Raw genomic sequence first — 20,789 nt, forward strand, 5'->3', positions numbered from 1 at the left:
ACCCCAGCCTCCTCTCCTGGCTTTTAAAGCAAAGTGCTTATTCCTCTCCCAAACCACCCAGCGTCTTTCTCCAGCTCCTTTGGAAGGTATCTGAATGTCAAATTGCTACGCTTTCAATACCTGGCTGAGCCAGGCCCAGGGAGCTGGAGGGTTTTCGGAGGGTGTATAATTAGCTGATCAGTATTATGTTACCCTGTTCATATCTGAATAACCATTTTAATACAGATGGCACACACTGGGATAATTTCTGGGGTCGCCTCGCAGTACATTACAGCATGAGTGTGGCAGAGGGAATCTTCTTTAGCCAAGGTACATTCTACCAGCTAATTTTACCTGCTGTTTTCAGGATGATTTGGGATAATTCCATATCATTTGCAAAATATTTTTAAAATCCTTGATATGTGATGCCAATTTCAGAATAAGGCACCATCAGAGTTATTAGTTGTCCTGATAATGAGCTTATGAAGAATGCAAAAAATAACAAAGTTATGAAATGCTTAGCCCTCTTTTCATTTTGGGGTGTCTTAATATGGGGGGCCAAGGCTGTCTGGGACTTCCTTCTGACTGGTGTGTGACTTGTGCAGGGACTCTGTGAACAACTGTCTGTTTGTACAGTTCTGCGATCTTGAAACCAGCCCAATGCTGCTTGTATGTTCTGTAGCTACCACAGATAGGCATATTGGCACACTGGCTAGTGTGGACTTGAATGGAGTGTGCACATGTGTTCTCCCCGAGAGCACGCTGGAGGGGTTTGGAGACCAGGAGACCTAAATATCCTATACATCAAGCTGACTCAGCCCTGTGGTGTCCTCATGTGTGTGAGCCTGTCATCAGTGCAAAGACAGTCTGGAGACAGGCACCATAGGTGGTTGAGGGTACCACCCAAGGTTCAGTCTCAGAGTCTGGAGTTCTCCCTCCCTGCTTGGCACCCCCTTCTTGTCCAGCTCCTCTACTCCCTGCCAGTTGCTGGCTGGTGGTTGGCATTTGTTCTGCAAGCCCGGATCCCAGTGCTTATAGGCCGGAAATTTGTGTGGAGCTGGCTAGCAAGACCAGGCTCCTGGGAGGTGAGCTTTGTGGGAACTGGCAGGGAGGGTGGAGGAACCAGGACAAGCGGCTGCCCCTGGGGAAGGAGCAGCCTTTAGAAAGGGCAGTCTGTTTGGCGGGATGAATAGACATTGGTCATTTTAAAGGCTCTGGCTGCAGGCTGTGATTGTCTCTAGATCCCAAGGCTGGATGCTTGTAATCTTGGAGTCTTAATTACCACAAACACTTGGATTCATTTCCAGGACGCCTGCGGGAGAAGCCTGGCAGGGAATACCCAGCCCTGAACTGCAGACAGCCCTGTCTGTCTGTCGATCTCTCTGCCTCACAGGTCCCCTTTCCCTGACGGAAGGATTTTGGGCTGGCAGCAGGGAGAAAGGGCAGAGGCTGGACAAAGAGCACAGACTGGGTGTGGGACACCCCTGCAGACAGGAGCCAGGAACTGGAGTCCAGCCCTGAAAACCCGGGTGCCTTGCTCACCTGTTGATGGAAGAGACGCTGGGCACTGTGTCATTGTCACAGATGCCCTCGGCCAGGAGCCGGTCTCGGATCTCCCAGGCGAACATAGTCGGGTTCTGTCGTTTGTATTCAGCAATCTTGTCCACCACTTTGGGCGTCGCCACTTTGGGCTTGGAGCCACCGATCACACCTGGCTTGATGCTGCCGGTCTCGTAGTACCTGCGCCGGGAAAGCCGGCGGGGTCAGCCAGAAGTGGACGGTGGCGGGTCAGCGGGCTGCGGGTTCCAGAGCTGCTGAGCCACTCTCCCGCCCGCCGAGGCAGCGGAGTGGAGGGAAAAGGCCCAGTGTGACTGAGCTGACTTCCTGAGGGTGCTTAGCTAGGACGAGGAGTGCCGCGGAGTAGGAGGACAAGGAGTACCATCCCTCCGGAGAGACGGCCACACCAGGGGCTGGGTGCGCACCAGCACGAATAGGCACCCGTGGGCGTGAAAGCCCAGCCTTTCATTTGGGAAGAGCAAAAGGAACAGCGCTGCAAGGTCTCCGGGAGGCCAGGGCTGAGGCACCACCTCGAACCCTTCCCTACTGGGCACAGAGCATCTATGGGAACCAGGACCCTCCTTCTGCCTCCCAAATGCTGCTTTTTCTCCTCTCGGGGACCCATTTTCATCCCCACCCCATTCCTCTAATGTCCCGCACCCAACGTCTGCCTTAACTCCATTAAGAAAGTCATCCTTCCCTTTCTGAAGCCGGAAACCAGGGACCTTCTCACCAGGGACCAAGGGCAGGGCAGGCACTGGGTGACACTGCTCCACCCTCGCTCCTGGGTCTTCGGCCACCATCTGAATACTCTCTCCAAAAGGAGCACCTCTCCAGACCCCTTTGGGGATCTCCCTCTCCGGCTTGGCGGGCTGGACTTTTGGCTAAGTCCTCCGGCCGGAGGCCCAGGGCTGGCCGGGGAAGTAGGCAAGGCGTCTCACGGGACAGCTGCGAAGCCCTCACCTGCCCAGGATTTTGCTGACACAGCCGTGGCTGACCCGCAGCTGCCGGGAGATGTCACAGGGCCGCACACCCTGGTGGGCCAGCTCCACGATGCGCTGCCTCACCACGTCGGGTAGGGGCCGGCCGTTCACAAACACCCCCCCGAGCTGGTTCACACCCCCGTGCCCTGCTGGGGAGAGACAAGAAAAAAACACAACACCCCACACACAGCAGGGACCAGCCATTAGTCAGGGTCGGCGGCCCGGGACGGGCGAAGGAAGCAGGCAGGGCGGAAGGGCATGTTGCCGAACTTCAGAAGAAAGGTGGTGGACCCCCACGACCACGCGGAGGAGTGGGGACTGGAACCCGCCCGGCCCTAGAGACGCGGAAGCGCGGACGCTGGGCGGAAGACTGGGGGGCTGGGCAAGAGGGCGACTCGGGCCGTGCGACGCAAGGTAGAAAGCGAAGGGGGGACTGGAGAGAAACCAGATGACAGAAAAGAGGGGAGAGGGGAGAAAATGCCAAAGGGGAATTCATGCCAGCGGAAAGAGCGTAAGAAAGACAGGAGAGGAAGGGCCAGGCAGAGGACTGGACTAGTGCGAAGCAGCATCCCGCCTGCGCCGCAGGCAACCAGGGAGCTGTCCGCGCGTGCGAGGCTTGGAGGCGGACGATTTGGGGGCGTCGGGGCTCGGCTAACTGTTCATCCGAGCTCCAAGCACAGACAGGGGATAAGTGCCTGACACACACACACACACCTTTGCTCTCTGCCTGTTTCCTAAAAAGTATTAAATTGTAATCGGAATGTTTCTACCTCTTTTCCTGTGTTGTTTTTGATGGGAAGTTTTTCTAATGTTATTTATCTGTAGGGGGACCGTATCTCTCTTTCACCTCCTTAGTATCTAAAGTGGAGCAAGGAAGGCGGATGAGGCAGGCACCCGGGGTCTGCTGCGCTCAGTGACAGGGAGGCGGCCGACAGCGGCTCCAGGCAGCAGGCAGAGAATGCCGGCTGCTTGGGCTCGCTTGCCTGCCGTACCGCGCAGAGCTTGGTTGGGGCCCACCGTCTCGCCCAGGTAGCACGGCATAGGCCGCGCCGGCGGGTTAATAACTATCGGGGCGCCCTGTGTAGCCGGCCCAAACCCGACTCGCGTCCCTTTGACCCCTCAGACCTCGGCAGCCTCCCAGGAAACCGAGCGGCTCGGGCTTTGCTCTCCGGGCAAAGAGAAGGGCACGGGGTTTCCAACCCGGTTCCAGCGCGGGCTCCCGATCTCGTAGCCGAGGTGGCCACTGGGTACTAGGCCTGAGGGTGCTTCCTCGTGCCCCATTCTCCCTGGCCTACAGCAGTCTAGAAATCCTGCACCCAGAGCGATCAACCCGCAGCTGCAGTTACTGAGCAATCCAAGCGCAGAGACTTCTAGAGGCCGAGTCGGGTCGGCCCAGGCTGGCAACCTGCAGCCCCTGCTCCGCTAGCCTCACGCGAGTTTCGGAGAAAGCGGGGACATCTGTGCCCCCCTCATTTCCCTCCCGTCCCTTTCTCAGGTGGGGGGTACCTAGAGCAAGCTCGGGTGAAACCCTGGGGAAAGGCCTCTGATCGGGCTGCTGGGAGAGACTGGCACCTCTTCTTTTACCCCCGTGCCCACCCCGTTAATCTCCCTATCTCTAGCCCCACTCCTCACGCCTCCCCTCCCTCCAAACCCCGACCATCAATAATTTAGGCCCCGGGAGAACTCGCGTTACCGGTATGAAAAGGCGGCAGCTGCGGGCAGATTAAAGATGAATAATTCAGCCTCCCCGGGCTCAGGGCCCGGCCCCTCAGCCCCAATCTAAGGGGTGGGGATGGGAAGGGGACACGGGAGTCCAGGGCTGGGGGACTGCCGCGAGCCGGCGCTGAGTCGGGCCTGGAATGCGCCACTGCCGCCGGCACCGACTCTGGCCGCGGTGTCTCACCAGCCAGTCCACCGGCCGGCGGGCCCGCGCTGCGGCTCTCTCCCTCCGACCACCTTCTGCTTGGCCGGTGCAGAAACCCTTGGGTTTCAAAGTGGCTCCCCGCGGGCAGCCAGGACTCGGCGGATCCCCGGCGGAATCCGCAAAAAAGGAGAACGAGAGCTGTGGCAGCGGTCCGAGAGGCAGGCCGGCTGGGCGAAGACTGCGTGTGGACCCGGTTCCACTCCTCCCGAAAAGGACCGAGGCTTTCCGGCCGGCTCTCCGAGACCCGCAGCGGCCTGATGCCCTCGGCGCGGCTTTCCTGCGCTTGGAAATTACTTAGGAAAATATATTTTATCCCAGGAGTATTTTTAAACGGCCCCCGCCCCCCCAACGCTAAATATATGCTTAGCGAAAAACACAGCTCTCCCTCCTTGGCTCTCTTGTCCTAAACACAGGTCCAAGCCAGGTCTAAAGTTTCCTTGTGAAAAGTTACAAATTATCCTTAATTATTAATCTGCAGATAGGGAGGAGTTTCTATTTAGAATTTTATCTTTCAAAAAAAAAAAAGCCTGCAAAAAAAAAAAATCTCAGAATAGTTTTTCAAGCTAGAGACATGGTATAAATTAAATTCAAATTTTATTAAAATAATTCCCTCTTTTATTTTTTTCTCCCATTCTCCCTTTTCTTCTGTAACATCATTTCAACTTTCTTTCTTTAATTTCCTTTCCTGTGTTTGGATTTCTCTTTTTCTTTCTCCTCAGCTTTGGCATTTGCTTTCCTTTTGTTCTTTCCCCCTCATTTTTTGCTCTTTGCTGACCCCCTGGCCAGGTTGCTGGCTGCACGATCCTCAATGGGGAGTCGGAAGTCTAGGCAAGGAGCCTCCAGAGCTGAGAGCAGAGCTGCACTTTGCCGAGGGCCCACCTGGAAGGCTGCGCTGCTGGCTCTCTCCCTGACTTCGATTTCCTTTTGGAACCCCTCTTTGTTTTTAGAGCATCCCCCAAGCAGAGGCAGGGAAAGATGACCATTCTATCTTGACAACCTGGGATTCCCAATGTGAAGGGAAGGAGAAGGCAAGGGAAGAGGGGTGGGAAAGAAAGGAAAAGGAAGAAAATACTTCCAACCAGCCCACAAGAAGCCTCCGCTGGGCTGGAAGGGCCTGGAGATGCTGAGAGATGAGGGTCAGAAGGGGGCACCCCACCCCCACACTCTTCTGCCCAATTGTCCTGACACTGAGGCTGAACACTATTGGAGTCTCCTGGACCCCACGACTCTTAAGTTTGAGAAAGGTAAAGATGTGGGGAGACAGGAGAGGGAGGCAAACAGAGGAAGAGAGGAAGAGATAAAAGAGAAAACAACAAAACAACACCCTGAAAACTGCCTGCTAATTTGTCCTCTAGCCCAGGGGAAGAGGCTGACTGGGGAAAGGGTGGCTGGAACCAGGGCTCCGAAGCCCTGGAACCATGACCTAAGAAGGAGCGGATGGAAAGAGCAAAGACAGGTGATAGGCACCGGGGAAGGTAGGAAGGCAGGCAGAGAGGTAAGTATGGGTGACAGAAGGCAGGAGAGAAGCTGGAGGCATTAGAAACACCGGGCGAGGGAAAGAGAAAGAACGAAAGGAGGGACTAGGAGAAGCCAGGGAGGCCTCCAAGATGGGACCTGAGCGCGAGGGGCCGGGGCCACGCCGAGACTGGACGGGGTTGGGACGGAGAGCCCCAAGCCGGGACAGGAGCCGGGCGCCGGTACTCACGGTGCATCGCGGAGAAGGGGTCTGCTTTGCAGTGCATATCCATGGGGAGGCAGAGTAGTGGGAGCAGCGCGGCCGCCGCCGCCGTGTCGCCTCGCAAACTCAACTTCAGGACTTGAGGAGAAAAGGGAGGGACGGTGGGGGAGGGAGGGTGAGTGAACGCCCGGCTGCTGCGGGGCGCGCGGGGGCGGGGGGCGCAGCACTGCGCTCCCCGCGGGGGCTCCTCCGGGCTGGCCGGAGCTCGCAACCGCAGTAGTCGCAACTTGTCACCGTCGGGGCTCGGGGCTGGGCGGTCAGTAGAGTGGCCCCGGGGCGGTGGGCCGGGCCGGGGGGCACTGGGGGCGCATGGCTCGTGCGGCAGCTGCAGCCAGGGCTGAAGCCCGGAGGGGGAGGCGACTCGCTCAGCTCCCCTGGAACCTGATCATCTGAGAGGCGGTGGTCGGAGAGCGCGCGGGGCGGGGGCGGCCAGAGGGCGCCGGGAGGGGAGCCGGGCCTCTCCAAGTGCCGGCGAGTTGGCGAAGTTGGCAGAGAAGTAGCAATCCCGGGGATGTCCGAGCAGGCGCCTGCGGTAGGGGAGCGCGCGGGCCGGGCCCCCGCCCCCGGAAAAGGCAGGCGCACGCCGCCGCCGCCGAAGGGCCGGGAGGGAGGGAGGGAGCCGAGTGGCGCTGGCAGCGCTGGGCTGGCCCCAGGTGGGTTGCGGCTGCGAGAAGACTCGGCCGGAGACTGGAGCCTCCGCTCCCGGTGTGTGTCTCTCTAAAAGCTGCAAAGCCCCCTCCAGACCCCCTCCCCCTCCCCGCGCTGGGAGATGGATGACTTGTCAGACAAAGGCAATAGATTCCACCACTCTGTGATTCGCCAGCGCCGGAGCCCGGAGCTTCGGCGAGGAGGGCCCCGCGCCTGTCACTCCGGTGCCGGCAAAGGGGAGGGTAGGGGAGGGGGAAATGGGAGGGAGGGAGGGAGCAGCCGGCGGAGGAGGAGGGAGGGAGGGGAGCGGGCCGGGGGAGAGGGAATGGGAGCCCGGGATTAAAACTACACTGAGAAACGAAACTCGCCGATAAGATAAACGTTAGATAAGGATAAAGAGCGGCCAGTCTAATGAATATTCAGGTAACGACAGAGGGCCTTGGAGCGCGCTGCTCTCTGAAGCCGGGCTCTCAGTTCTAACTCGCCCAGCCCTGCCATCCACCAGCCAGTGCCCGCCTGGGCCGCGCGGCCCCGGGCCCAGTGCGCATCCCTAACCCCAATCCCACCACCCTCGGCTCTGAGTTCCCTTCCGTTCCTTCCCGGCTCTTCCTCTCTTTCTGGTCCTTCCCTTTGGCCTTTCCCTCCGGAGGTACCTTCCCACACACGCACCCCCACTTCTCATTCCACGGAAAAGTGTCCAGCAGTTTGTCTTGTCCCCTCCCGTTCCATGCGACTGCACGCAGGGCCTCCCCAGTCCTCTTGCCCACCGGGTCTGGGCAGTCCAGAACGCTTGGTTCAGAATCTAGCTGAAGACCTCCAGCGAGTACCCACCTGCCTCGGTGGGACTCAGCGGATGGCGGGAGAGCCGGGGGACTTGGTTTCTGAACCCTCGGGTGACTGGGGACGGCGGCAAGGGAGGGATACAGTGCGAAGCGGCAGGTCGCTGGCGGCAGAGGATGCGGGAGACGAGGCTGTCTCTCCCCGGCTGGGGAGAAGAGGAGGCTGCGGACGCGGCTGAGCGCCGCCCGCTGCTAGCTCGGCGGATCCCGGGCGAGCGCAGGAGGCGCAACGCACGGGGCCGGCCCCACTCCTGCCAGAGCCTCCGCAGCTCTCTCCAGCACTCGCTCCCTTGCTCGCTGGGATTCGCACCAGGCAGGAGAAGCCCTTTGTCTCCTAACTGGTTAAGTACAGAATATCCGAGAGATCTTTATGAAATATTTTCCCTCGTCTCATAAATCATCTTGGCACTTCAGCTGATGTTTTAACTCTCTCCCCCTCCTTCGCTCCCTCCCCCCGCTTCCCTGGGTCTGCGAAAGGGCGGCTCGGCGAAGCCTGCGCAGCGCTCTTGCAGCCGGGATCCGAGGTTCCTCCAGCTCCTGTCTGCAGCTCCGGGCGCCCCGCAGAAGCGCGGCGGACTCACGCTCCCCTCCCTCTGGCCGGAGCCTGGGCGGCAGATAGGATGGGGAGAGATGCACCTGCCTGACTCAGCCCGACTCAGCCTGACTACTATTACTGGGCGTCTTGTACCGGGTTTTCGGGATGCCCTTATTCCTCAGGAGGAGTTCAGAACAAGCTCAGCGGAACGGGGTTCTGAACCTCACTCCTGTGGGGCCTGGGTCCGCTGGGATCCTGGCATTTGCCTTCCCTCCTGTATCCTCCAGAGCCCAATAAGCTTATTTCCACCTGCGGGGTAGTCTGGGAGGAAAACACTCCTCCCCGTCTGCCCCTCCCAGCCCCCACCCCACTTCCCTCGGGTGGCTAGGCAGGTTGGTTCCCTTGGGCTAGAGGTTGAAGGCGCAGGGCCCAGCCCCTAAGGTCAGTCTCTTCCTCTAGAGGCCTGCAGATGGCGCTCCCGGGTTTGCTTTGGCCTCACAACCCCACTAACACGCACTAACTTCGCGTAGGGAGCGAAGAAGGAAAACAGTTCGGACAGCCGAAAGGGAACAGCTACCAGGCCAGAGTGCAAGGGATCTCAGGTGGTGTTAGCTAGCACAGCCTTGGATTTCCCCTCTGGGACGTAATTAACCCAGAACTGAGGTGAAAAGAACATTGAGAAAGGGTTCTTACTTACAGGAGCTCAGAACTAAAGTAACCTTTGCCCCAGGTCCCTCCAAATTGGTCATTCAGGAATTTGTCTCAGGGCATCTCAACTGTTGGAGGAACAAAGCTGTGAGTAGAAGCCCCCTTCCACACAGAGACAGATTTTTCTAGAACCAGCTAGGCATGTGCCTATGTTACAAGTACCATGAAATGTGGGTGCCCACAACAAGCATGTTCACATGTTGGGTGAGGATTTTCCATTTTGTAGAGAAGGGGACTTAAAGCACCAAGTGTGCTGGAAGTTGTCCTCACACACCTGTCCTTCACATGCACCCTCTGAGGAGTGAAGATACTTCCGAAAGTCCCACTCCCAGGTAGTCCCTGAGAGTACCCCCTGCTCCTGGGATCCTCTCCCCAGCACTGCACTAGCTGGACACTCACTCTGCCGCCAAGCCGGATCTTGGCCGCTTCCTCCTTAGCTCCAGCCCATTCCTGGGTCTAGAGAGTAATGCTCCCTAGTGATTAGGAACCCCTTTTCTCCAAAGCTCTGCCTTCTCCTAGGGCTCTAGGATGAAGGGCTGGCCTTCATCCAGTCACTGGCCGCTCCTCTGACTCCCTCTTTTCTGTTCTCTTTCTTCTTTAGAGTCTAGTAGAGGGGTGGGGGGAAGGAAGAAAGGAAAAAAGAGAAGAAAGAAGAGGAAAGGGGAAAAGAAAGAAAACAAGCCAACCCCAAACACTACCCGGGCTTCGACCTGTCAGGGTTGGTTGCTTTTCCCGTCCGCCTCTAAATGAACCTTTTCTCTCTGGTGTTTTCAAAGCGGTCCTTCCACCCCCCAACCTAGGGGCATTTACACTTCAAACAAGGCGCCCGCCTCCCTGCGGAAATTTAAAGGCAAATAAACTTTTGGGGAGTTGCTCTGATACCCATCTCGGGATTTGCTTCATTAGCCGCCTCTGTGCATCTGATCTGCCCAATAAATCTTCCTTGTGGATCTCGGCTCCTTTGCCTTCTCGGCTCTCTTCCCTGCCAGGCTTGCCCAGGCGCCTGGCGGCCCCCACCCTTGCCTCCGCCCTCCAGGCCGAGCTTCTGCTGGCCTGGCTGTCTGGCTGGGCCGCGCCTACTCTGCCTGGGTGTAGGTGTCGGGGTGGCGGATAGGCACCCCGCACCTCGAGTGTACCAACGCACCGGCGCCCCAAGCCAAGCCAAGCGCGACTCCCGGGCTCTCAAATGCGTTTCTGGGCATGTTGTGCAAAAGTGAAGTGCCAGTGTAGACCCAGTCCGCTGCCCCGCTGCCACCCACACATGCTCCCTTCCAGAAACCCTTTCTCCCATTTTCCGGTTTCCAGTTCCCTGGCCCCAGCGTTTTCTGCCCAAGCGAGAAAAGGCAGAAGTGTGGTTGCCTCCCCTCCTCCTGCAGGGCCCTGACCCAGGGCCCAGGCGCCCGGCCTCCAGCAGCTTGGGAAGGCGGCTGGGCCTTGGTGAGACAGGTGGGGGCTGCAGGAGCATCCCAGCCTCGCCCCTCCCCCGAGGCCAGGAACTGCCTTCTTCCTTCCACTGCCCGGGGAGCGGCTAGGGGAGCTAGGGCCAGGCTCTGAGGAAGGGGATTAGAAATTCCGAAATTAAATGCATCTCCCCAGGAAATGCTCCCCACAGCGCGGACCAAATTAAACGCATTAAAGTTCAGAGGGGAAAAAGCTGTTTAGAACCAAGGGGGGAAAACTAGTCCGAAGGGAAGAGAAGCAGAAAGGAAGGAGGGGAGAGAGGGAGAGCAGAGCTGCAGCTCCGCAGCTGAGCTTCATTTCTGGATTATTCCCACTTTTGGAAGTCACCACCAAAAAGAAAAATAAAAGTTATTCTGACAACCGAACTCCAGAGCCTGCCACCGAGGCTCACTCGCCCTCTGGGTCCCGGCGCACCCCAGGGCGCATACCCTCGGCTGTCAGATCCCAGGCAGCCGAAACTTACATCCCAGCCCCTTCCGCAGAGGGGCATGACCGGCTCCTGCCCGGCCTTTCCCCCTCCTCCTCCCCATTCTCTCCCCGCCCTTCCCCCTGCCTGGCCCTCTGGTCACGTTGGAGGATGGTTTTTTTTTTTTTTTTTTTTTGGAAGAGCTTCTGGTACAATATGGAGCACCATGGGCTGCAATTTCACACTCCACAGCACATTCCCCCTTAAGCTACTTTCTTTTTTTTTTTCATCTAAGACCCCCTAATTTCTGCTTCCTCGCTCCCTCCCTCCCTCCTGCTCTCACTCTTCTTTTCCTGCTTTTGTTCCCAATATTTGGGCTCCCTGCGTGAAGCCCGGGGGGCCTGACTCCCAGCTGGCCCCGCCCGCTCGGTCTGTTGGTCCTGTGGAGTCCAGGCGCACGTGCTGGGCCTTTATCCTCCAGGGCCCCTCCCCCTTTAATCTAGCTTCCCCTCACAAGAGGTCTTTGCGACCTGCCCAGCCCTTCACAGGCCCTTTGAGGAGCAACAACAATGCAAGCCACTTGGCCACCAAAGCTGCCTCTTAGTGGCACGGGCCAGCCAGGTGGCTGCCGCCCATGGGCCACTCTACTAGGGAACTGAAAAAACAGTGAATCTGGGAGAAACCCAGCCAGCAGGTCTAGAAAGTAAGAATGAAAGTCCTGTCCAACAGAGAACAAGCTAAAGGGGCTGGAAACCCAATGAGGCCCTGGTACTCCTGGCTCAGACCTGGACACAGCCTGTATCCCCTCCCTAGATACCCATGGACCTCTGCACAGCTAAAGGGTCCACTCACCCCACAGCCTACAGGAAAAAGCAACAGCCACTACATACACAGTCCCTTTGCTTCTCTGAGCCTCAGTTTTCTCACGTGTAAAATGGGGATAATTACGCCTGTCTTGTCTACTCCATGGAGCTAATCAATAGGCATTTTGCAACCCAGACATTTCTATAGTAGATTATGGAGTAAATGCCCAGCTTTCTGAACTCTTACCCTTCCACAAAGAGGTAAAAGGAGGGATCTGAGTGCTTAGGCAGGGCAGGAGGTGGCATTTTCCACCCAACTTCAATCCTATAAAGGTTACTGGGGATTCCTCCCCGCGCCACCTTCTTGTTTTATTTTGTTTGTTTCCCTTTCCACTGGCTATGCCACACCTGTCCAGGTTTATCCTTCTTCCCTCTGTCTATCCCTCCTGCCACTCCTCCATTCCCATTTCCTGCACCCCCCTCCCAACTGCACCAGCGCAGCTGCTAGAGGATCGGTTAAATTCCTCACTGACCACCCCCCAACCACCGCCACCAACAGCCGGGTTAATTGTGGCCTCAGGCGCGGTCCTCTTCAGCCAGTCCGCCAAAACTGTCGGGAGGAGCTGGCCCATTGGCGGAGACCTAGGGAAGGAAATCCCGTCCGGTCCGGTTCCAAACAAAGAAAGTTGGTCCTCCCAGGGCCTGCAGTTAATCAGTCAAAGCCAGAGCGGACAGGAGACGGTGGGGAGAGGCCTGGCTGGGAGGAGGCTTGAAGGAGGGAGAGACAGAAGGGGAAGAAAGAAGACCTAAGAGAGTTGCCGAGGGAACTGAGAAGCCACCACCTGTCTCTGGGAGGCCTGAAGAGGCTGGTTTGTGCGAAGCCGAAGTCCCCACCTGGCCAGCTGTCCCCTCCCCTCCTCCCCTAGGCAAGGCGAGAGAGTCGGAGGGAGGCTGAGTGTCGCTGGCGAAGTAATGATTAACTCTCTTAGCAGCCGGACCCGGAGCCCGCGGCCTCATCGGGCTGTGGTCGAGAGAGACGGTGCAGGCAGACCCAGGACATCCCCGGCGTTACCGCCACCGTCATCGCCGCCGCGACCGAGGGACCTGCGGAGGGTGGGGGCACGCGACAGCCAGGGGCAGCCGAAAGGGAACGGAGCGCAGGGCCAGGGGAGCACACTCCAGAGGTCGGGAGACCAGAGGGAGCGAAAAAGCCACAGCCGAGAAAAGGGAAAGGAAGGGGCCCCGCGGGTGAGCGCGCACGCCCCGGCGGAGCTGGGGAGAGTTGGAGAGGGGCGGGAGGACCCGGGCTGAGTTTCCCGGGAGTTGCGAGCCGGCACCAAATCTACCGTCTGGGATCCATCCGCGGCGCGCCCGCCTTCCCTGCCTCCTCTCCCAGCAGCTGTGTGGATGTGAGGAGCAGGCGGAGAGCAGGCCACAGCCGGGAGCTGGTAAGGCAGGGGGACCCGCCAGAGAGACCGGGAGGCCCAAAGGGCAGGGCCGCCGAGGCAGTGACAGGCTGCGAGGTGGCTGGAGACAAAGGACCCGAACGCAGGGGAGAGGGGACCAGGGGCGAGAGCGGCTGACTGAGACAGGGAGAGACCCGAGGAAAGTGGCGTCGTGGGACCCGCCTGGGTTTGTCCACTCCTGCCACCTCCGCCCACGTCCAGCCTGGAGCCGGGACGTCCCGGGGGTTCCTGGCCCGCCGGTCTTGGGGCCTCGGGTAGGGGCTAGGGCTGTTGCTGGGAGCTGCGGTGGCTATGGGGGTCGTGTGTGTGTGTGTGTGTGTGTGTGTGTGTGTGTGCGCGCGCGGCGACGGATTAGGCCCGCGGCGAAAGGGGGAAGGAGGGCCCTCGCTGTAGGGTGAGACCCCTGCCCCAGGCGACTCCAGCCTCTGCCCTCCAATGCCCAGAGCCATCCGTTTCCCGAACTTGAAACAAAAGGGCTGAACCGAATCCCTCAGGAGCCAGGACAGGGTCTCTTTCTGGAAAAAAAAAATGCTTTGGTTTGAGACTTTAAGGGTCACCTGCATCCAGAATTATTTCTTAACTTTCTGTAACTGTTCCTAAAAAAGAAAAGCTGCAAAGTAAATCTTGGAAAGAAAAAAAACTCAGGTCCCAGGAGTTCACTCCACTAGGTCTAGACCGGCTGGGAGGTCTAGACCCGCGGATAACGAATACATTGAAGAAACTGATGGAGGCAGGAAGCCCCTTTCAATTTCTGAATCAACTAAGGAGAATTTCTGATGTGTCTCTTTGGGGGCTGAGCGTCTGGATGAGGGGATCGTGGGAGTGTGCCTGCGTGTTCTGAGGGTGTGTAAAAAGTGCGAGGGGGTGGCGAAGGATGTTTAGGCAGATAGCTATGTTCCAGGCGGGGCTGAGGTGGGAGCTGGGGACCCATATCCAGCACCTCCCCCTCCCCCTTTGCCCTCAGCAGAGGCTGCTCCGAGGCCAAGGCCTCCGCAGCCTCTTCCAGCGGGGCCGCCAATCAATCCTGCAGGTCAACACAGCAATTAATAACGGGGTGAGGAGGTCTGGCAAAAGAGGGCGGGGAGGCATCAGGCTGTGTCTCCCCCAGGCTGTGAGGACCTGACGCCCGAATGGGGAGAGGGAGGAGAAGTCTCCCAAGGTAGAAAGAAACCTGGGAACTCAGTACAGGCCAGGGAGGGAGCTCAGGGCCCCAGAAGGCAAAGGCAGGGGACTAGCGTCAGGGAGCCAGAGATCCGGCTGGGACAGGGCAGCACAGAAAAAGGGAGGGCATAGAAAATGGCTTATTTTTGTAAGTTCTGGGGGTATAGGCAGCGATAGCTGAAGGCCACAATTGCCCTAGTTGCTGATTCAGTCCCCTTCCTCCTTCCCTCGCCCTTTCCTGATGGTTTTCGCTGCTCCGAAACAGGCTCAGCGAGACTAAGTAAAACCCGCATCCTTCGCAAACCCGGCTGCGGCAGTTGCGCCAAGGCGTCTGGCAAGCACGTTCGGTCACGCGCGTCTGTCATTGTCATTTTCAACTAGCCGGATGAGGTCCAAAAGGGCTCAGGGCCGTCTAGGGGAGGCAGGGCCTCCAGGGAGTTGTGCCCCGGCCAAACGTGGCTAACGAAGAGACGAGGAAGGAGGCGGTGAAAAGAGAAAGAGGCAAAGAGAGAAGGCGGCTGGGAGGGCGTAAGACTCCGCAGCTCTACTCGGTGGGGCCGCCTCGAAGTGCGGTTTCCTTTTCCCAAACACAGCTCTGTCTCCTGCCCAGCTCCGCAGCTCCTCCCCACCTTTCCCGGAGCTGCTGCTGCTGCCTGGAACACGAGCCATGCACCGGCAAAGGAGGGAAAGGAGGGAAGGGAAAGGGAGTGCGGTGCGGAACCCGACCGCTGGCCGCTCTGCCACGCGCGCCGGGGGAGCGTCTGCCCTAACCCGTCAGGCACAAGTAGGCGCAGGCGTCCCTGGGTAAGTGGAGAGTGCCCTGGTCTCTTCTGGAGTATCCTGAGCGCCTGGAAATTTGGAATAAGGACCCTGACAGGCACTCAAGGATGCCCCCCCATCACACTGCCTTCTGTTTCCCGAGGTCCTGGGGAGGGGGCCTAGATGCCTTGCTGGGAGACTTGCTGGGACTGAGAACCTGGTTCACAAACCTCAGGCCTGCAATGCAGGCAGAGCGCCTGCCGGGAGGGAAAATGGAAAAGTGGGAGTCTCAGGAGCTTGAGCAAATGGGACAGGGAAGGAAGGAGGGCTGGGGACAGGAGGCATCAAGGGGCAAAATAGATTCAGAAAGAGTTTGGGAGAGAGAAGCCCTGTGCAGAGAGGAAGAAAGGGGAGAGAGTTTCTCAGGAAGGCCCAGACGTTAGGTCTGTCCTTGGGCTGAATATTTATACGGTCGAGGGGGTGCACAGATGGGCTCTCAATTGAATTCCATCTTCAACACCATCAGAGATTGATTTTGTACTCGCTTTTAATTTTGTCATAATTAATTAGATCATTACAACTGTTTGCTATTGATCTCCCTACTTAAACTTCTGGTGCACAGGGTGTGCCCAGAGCCCTAAAAGCTCAGGTGGCCACGGTTGACACTCCAGGGGTTCAGATTTCCCAGTGGGGACAAGGCCCTAGGAGGGGAATTGGGTACAGCCCAGGGATTGGGTCAAGAAGCTAGATCAAGGGTAGGGCTGGGGGTGGGACCTGGGTTATCAGCTGAAACAACTGGAATCTGAACTGGGGGAGAGGGGAGCAAGGAATGAAATTTGGGAAAGGTTAGGAGTGAGGCAAAAAAAGGCCTCAAATTAGGCCTTGACCTCTGTGGAATTATTTGGAAAACTCTGGAAACCTGATCCAACCCTCTCCCTCCCCCAAGTCCAAAACTAAACTTGGGTGCCTGACTTCCCACCGCTGTACACCACCAGGGCACCTAAAGGGCAGTTCAGAGCTGAGTTGGCAGCCCTGGGGGACAGGAGAAGGAAGAAAGGAAAAGAGAGCAGCACTCTACTCTCTTAGCCCTTTGGGTAAGCATTTTCAGATTCCTCTCCCCACTGGGTCCCCTGGGGCCTGCCACCTCTCCCCATGCCGCCCTGGATTTGTGGGGGGCAGCGGGCAGAGCCTTATCCCTACACAGGTTAGGCTCATCTACATTAGTGTTCACAATCGAATACACAAGACCCTACACACAGGTATACACAGTGTTTCCCCACCCACTGGCATAGGCCCAGCTCACACTCCCTTCTTAGTGGAAGCTAAGGCCTTCCCAATGCTCCCAACTTGGAGGAAGTTGTGCAAAATATCTGTACGCCCAAAGTAGAACGAGAAAGTACTAAACACACAACAGAAAGGAAAAAGCAAAGTTCTGCAAAGAGCCCAGGCGAAGTTGTAGAACTCACGTTTTCTGAGTGGAAAGTTTTTAGAAGGTTTAGAGGATACCGGGAGGGACGGCCCAGGAGGCCCCAGAGTCCGCAGAGCCTCAGTCCCCAGCCTTCACAGTAGCCTGCTGGGTACTGAGCACAGGGATGAAAGAGGAGAGGAGCCTGCCCCGGCCCTGACCGCCCCCATCCATCTCCCCGCGTCCTCGCCCAAGGCGCGGACGGGTCTCTCCCGCTCTTACCTGCCGGACCCGCGCGCTCTTCCATGCTCGGCTCCCCGCCGCCGCCGCCGCGTCCTGGGCCTGGGTCTGGCTGTCCCGCTTCTCCGCGGCCGGACAACACGTCTCGCCTTCGCCGCCGCCGCTCGGAGATCTGGGCGCAGCCACCCAAGACCAAGCGGCTCAGATAACCCGAGCCGCCCGCCGCCTCGGCTGTGTGCTCCGCCGGCGCCGGCTCTCTCACTCCCGGCCGCGCCGAGGCTCCGCCACCCCGAGGAGCCCCGGGTACTCCGCCCCGCGCACACGCGCGCACACGCACCGAGGCCCCAGCCAGCCGCAGGCAAGCAGCCACCCTCGCTGCCTGAGGCGCCCACGGACCGCAGCCCAGACTAAACACCGGCACACCCTCTCACCCCACCCCCTCTTCACTGTCACACGCCCCCCTCCAGTCCCACAGCCTGGCTCTCGCGTACTCCCCAACTTTGTGCGGTTCCCCTTCCCCACCACACTCAGCTCTCGCCTCATTCCACTTTCTGGAACGTGAGGCTCCACAGCCTGCCACACAATCCCGAGTCCCAGCCTCCCTTTCCAGGATCTCCACAGACGTGCCCTAACTTTCTCAGGCCACACGGTGGTTCCGGAGGGCCCTGTCCCCACTATGTTCAGTGTGGAAGTGCTCGCTAAATCCCTCATAGGTTCTCCTGCTCCAGGAACTTTTTTATTTTTAAACTCTAAATAAAAGAAAAAAGTTCTGGCTTCCTTGCCTTTAAAGAGACGGCGAGGGCCGGGGGAAAGGAAGGAGGAACTCACCCCTTCCAAGCTCCTGCCACACTCACAGGGACACCCGCTTGAGCCATGCCTGTCCACAGCATTCTGGTCCCAAATCTCTTATATCCTCAGACTCACACCCTCCTCTGCCAGCACACTGACACTTCCAACCCTGATGAAAGGCCCACCTTAGCTTTGCCCCACATCACTCCCTCTCAACCTGGAATTGACACCTCTCACACCTTAGCCCCAAGCTCTCCCTAAAACTCTCACACCCCCTTTGCTCACCTGTACCCTCTTGTACTCCTACTTCTGATACACACACACCTCCTGAGGACCACAGCTCCCACTCCTGCTTGCCCCAGGGTTCCCCTTCTTCATTTGCTCCACTTAATACCCCTACCCACTTACCATGGGCCTCCCACTTCACACAGCCTGGCTCACACTTAAGGGGAAACACTGAGAGACTATCAAGGAAAGTGCTGGGCAAGCCTCTGTGGGCAGGCAGAGGCTGGGGCTGGCCCCATCTTGAGCATACCCCACCAGGCCCCAGGCAGGAAGGCACCAAGGCAAGCCAGGCAGCAGGTTCACCAGGCCCACTGGGCCAACTTTCCTTAGGAATTGGAAAGGGGATCCCACCACTTCAGCTGAACTTCCTCTAGAAAGGTTGTATAACTAGGGACGGAAGCCGGAAGGGCACAAGAGCCCAGAGGCAAATGGTTCTGTGACTTATAATATGGTTCTGTGACTTAAAATTTAAATATCTTCCTACAGACATATGATTTTTTTACCCTTTGAGGCAAATTGTGGCCAAATTATCATCTTACTAATATCTGTGATTTAAAATATGAGACCATGGTGTTGTTTTTTTTTGTCTATTTTTCATCAAACAGTGATTTTCCAACCCAAGCCCACAAATACTTAGAAGCGAAAAAAATATTTTTTTTCACTTTGTTATCCACAGAGCAACATTTCCAAGGACAGGGATGGAGAGCAATATGTATACATGAGACCCTAGTTACATACACAAAAATCTCACACCGTCATTGTGTGGTCCCTCCATTGCATACATGTGAGATGATCACACATGTAACTAACCTTTCGCTGTCACCTACTCAGAACCACACCCACTCACACACAGGGACTGTGGCCTGCTGAGTCTCAGCTTCACTGCACAGCTCTTTGTGCCCTTTTGTGGCCTTTTCTCTGAAATAGTGATGATAATCCTTGCCCTTCTAGCAGGTTTCTCGTGAGACAGTATGTGTGCAAGTGATTTGTAAATTGTGAAGTATGACCACACATACTTCCAGTGCTTTTGCTTCTGTTCTATCAGAGACTTGAACTGAGGCCCAATGTACCAGACCCATACATAGGGAAGCACCCACTGGGAGCCAGTGTTTTGAACTGGGAACACACAACACACGTACTCAGTGTCCCCTGCCTGCTCCTGAGCCAGTTGGTCACAGTTACCTGGGCACAGGGCCCAGAGTTGGGGCAGTGCCAAGGCCGGGGCCTAGGATCAGGGGAAGGGAGCTGAGGCCATTGTGCAAAGTCGCCTGTTGCGTACCAGAGGGGCCATGAAGAGGAAGGTGACTTCTTACCTCTGGCTCTGATACTCTTCCTCCGGAAGCCTGCAAAGTGATGTCAGTCAAAGGGCCCAGCCCTGTACCTCAGACTCCCTCCAGCCTCCTCCCTCAGGCTCAGCCTCTCTTTGTCTCCTGGCCCTCACCCCTGTCCTGCACTGTCTCTTGGGCCCTCTTGCTCATTGCCCGCCCCATTGATTGAAAGTCTCTCTCGGGTTCTCCAAGGAGTCCCAGGAAAAATGATCCGCCAGCCTATTGATTCTTCATTAGAATTACATTTTCACGTTTGCTAAATTGGTTTTAAAAGCTTTTTCTGTTGTTATTGTCTTGTCAGACCCTGAGGTCCAGGGCAAACCAAGTTTAAATGTTGTAGCTTATTAGGAGAAAAAATAATCACTGGGGCTAGGTCTGTGATTACTGGCTTCTCTGCCTTATTGTTGTCATGATGACAATTGTGATTTGGTTTAAGTATCTTTAGGAAAAGGGCCCTGCAGGAGGCTGCTCAGGTCAGGCTGGGGCTAGCTGGTGAGAGAGCTGAAGCCCCTGAAGGAGAGGTGTCAGGGCAGTTTTTCTTTTCCTGAAAATTAAATTTAGCACTTGAGCCTGTATTAATTGCTTCTGGGACAAGATGAAAAGCAAAAGTTTTCAAAAAATCATTTTTTATTTCCTCACTCCTGTTCCAGATCAAATACAGGAGAAATAACAAACAGGACCCTCACTTCTTCTAGTTCCCTCCCTTCTCCCCTAAATAGCTGGGGAGAAGGGAGGAGCATCAGTCTCCACCAAGGTGCTAGGGAGAGGTTGCAGCCTCCCGCTTTGTAGCAGGGCAGAGGCCTAGTCACAAGGACTGGTCATCATTATGCTTTGCACTGGCTAGGGAGGAATGAATCCGAATGGTGGGGAACAAGGGGGAAGAGAGAGGCAGAAACTCCAATAGAGGGAGGAAGAGAGGAGAACCAGAGAGGGAAGGGTTCAGGGCCCAGACTGGCAGAGAGAGAGAAACACTACCAGAGACAGAGGCAGAGAAGTACAGGGCAGAGGAGGAGGACAGAAATGGATGGGAGGAAAGGAGGAAAAAGGGAGAGAGGGAGACAGAAATAAGGAAAGAAGGGAACAAGAGAGACTGAGAAGAGGAAATGTACAGAGGAAGGAAATGAGAAGGAAAAACAAGAGAGAAAGGGAAGAAAGAGACCAAGGCAGGAAGAGGAGCAAGCCCCAGGGAGCTCTCAGCCCCTCCAGCCTGTCCTGCCTCCAGCAACCCCCCTACCCCAACTGCTTCTGGCCTGGCAACCCGCAGGCAATGCTTAGGAGTGGGTACCAGGCGGCAGCAGAGCCCAGGCAGGAGAGCCGAATGTCTTCGTGATGTGTTTATCCCCTAATCAGTTCATTAGTTATAAACAACATGACATTAGAAGTTAGGAGGCAGTTGATATTAATTTTTATTTAACTAGTTGATGTTTAATCCGTCACGCCAGGCTGGGTAGCAGCGAGAAAGATCTTCCTGACACAAAACCAGTTAGAACTTCATAAGGCGCAATCAGTGTCCGCGCGCTGAAACAAACAAGAGAGACAGAGAGACAGGGAGAGACAGAGAGACAGTGGCAGCCCTGCCAGAGATGGAGCCAGAGATGGAGTCAGAGACAGAGACAGGTGGAGGGCTGGGAGAGAGCTAACCCAGGGCGAGAACTGGGGGAAAATAAACTAGAAAGGCAGAGAGCTCAGACAGCTGGCAAGGGGCTGACAGCCCTGAACCTGGGCTCCAAGCCCAGGACAGCCCCGACTTAATAGGAACCAGGAGACCAACGCCC

The 20,789-nt window shown here is 57.0% G+C and overlaps 1 protein-coding gene across 8 annotated transcripts in view; it reads right to left on the bottom strand.

The window, feature by feature from the left end:
- LOC105478388 (paired box 2) overlaps positions 1 to 17,102 on the bottom strand; it is a 94,194-nt gene extending 77,092 nt beyond the window's left edge. For 7 of the 8 annotated variants that reach the window (XM_011735636.3, XM_011735633.3, XM_011735627.2 and 4 more), the window contains exons 1-4: positions 16,655 to 16,994; positions 6,149 to 6,259; positions 2,500 to 2,668; positions 1,522 to 1,719 (exon numbers count right to left, since the gene is read on the bottom strand). In XM_011735636.3, coding sequence (XP_011733938.1) covers positions 1,522 to 1,719; positions 2,500 to 2,668; positions 6,149 to 6,259; positions 16,655 to 16,679 — 503 coding nt within the window. In that variant the 5' untranslated portion in view covers positions 16,680 to 16,994. Of the gene's footprint in view, positions 1 to 1,521; positions 1,720 to 2,499; positions 2,669 to 2,725; positions 5,441 to 6,148; positions 6,260 to 16,654 lie in introns of those variants that run through there. The other variant, XM_071069274.1, reaches the window with a different exon arrangement.
- Between the last annotated feature and the right edge of the window lie 3,687 nt (positions 17,103 to 20,789).

The sequence above is a fragment of the Macaca nemestrina genome, chromosome 9 (assembly GCF_043159975.1).
Source record: "Macaca nemestrina isolate mMacNem1 chromosome 9, mMacNem.hap1, whole genome shotgun sequence".
Classification (NCBI taxonomy): Eukaryota; Metazoa; Chordata; class Mammalia; order Primates; family Cercopithecidae; genus Macaca; species Macaca nemestrina.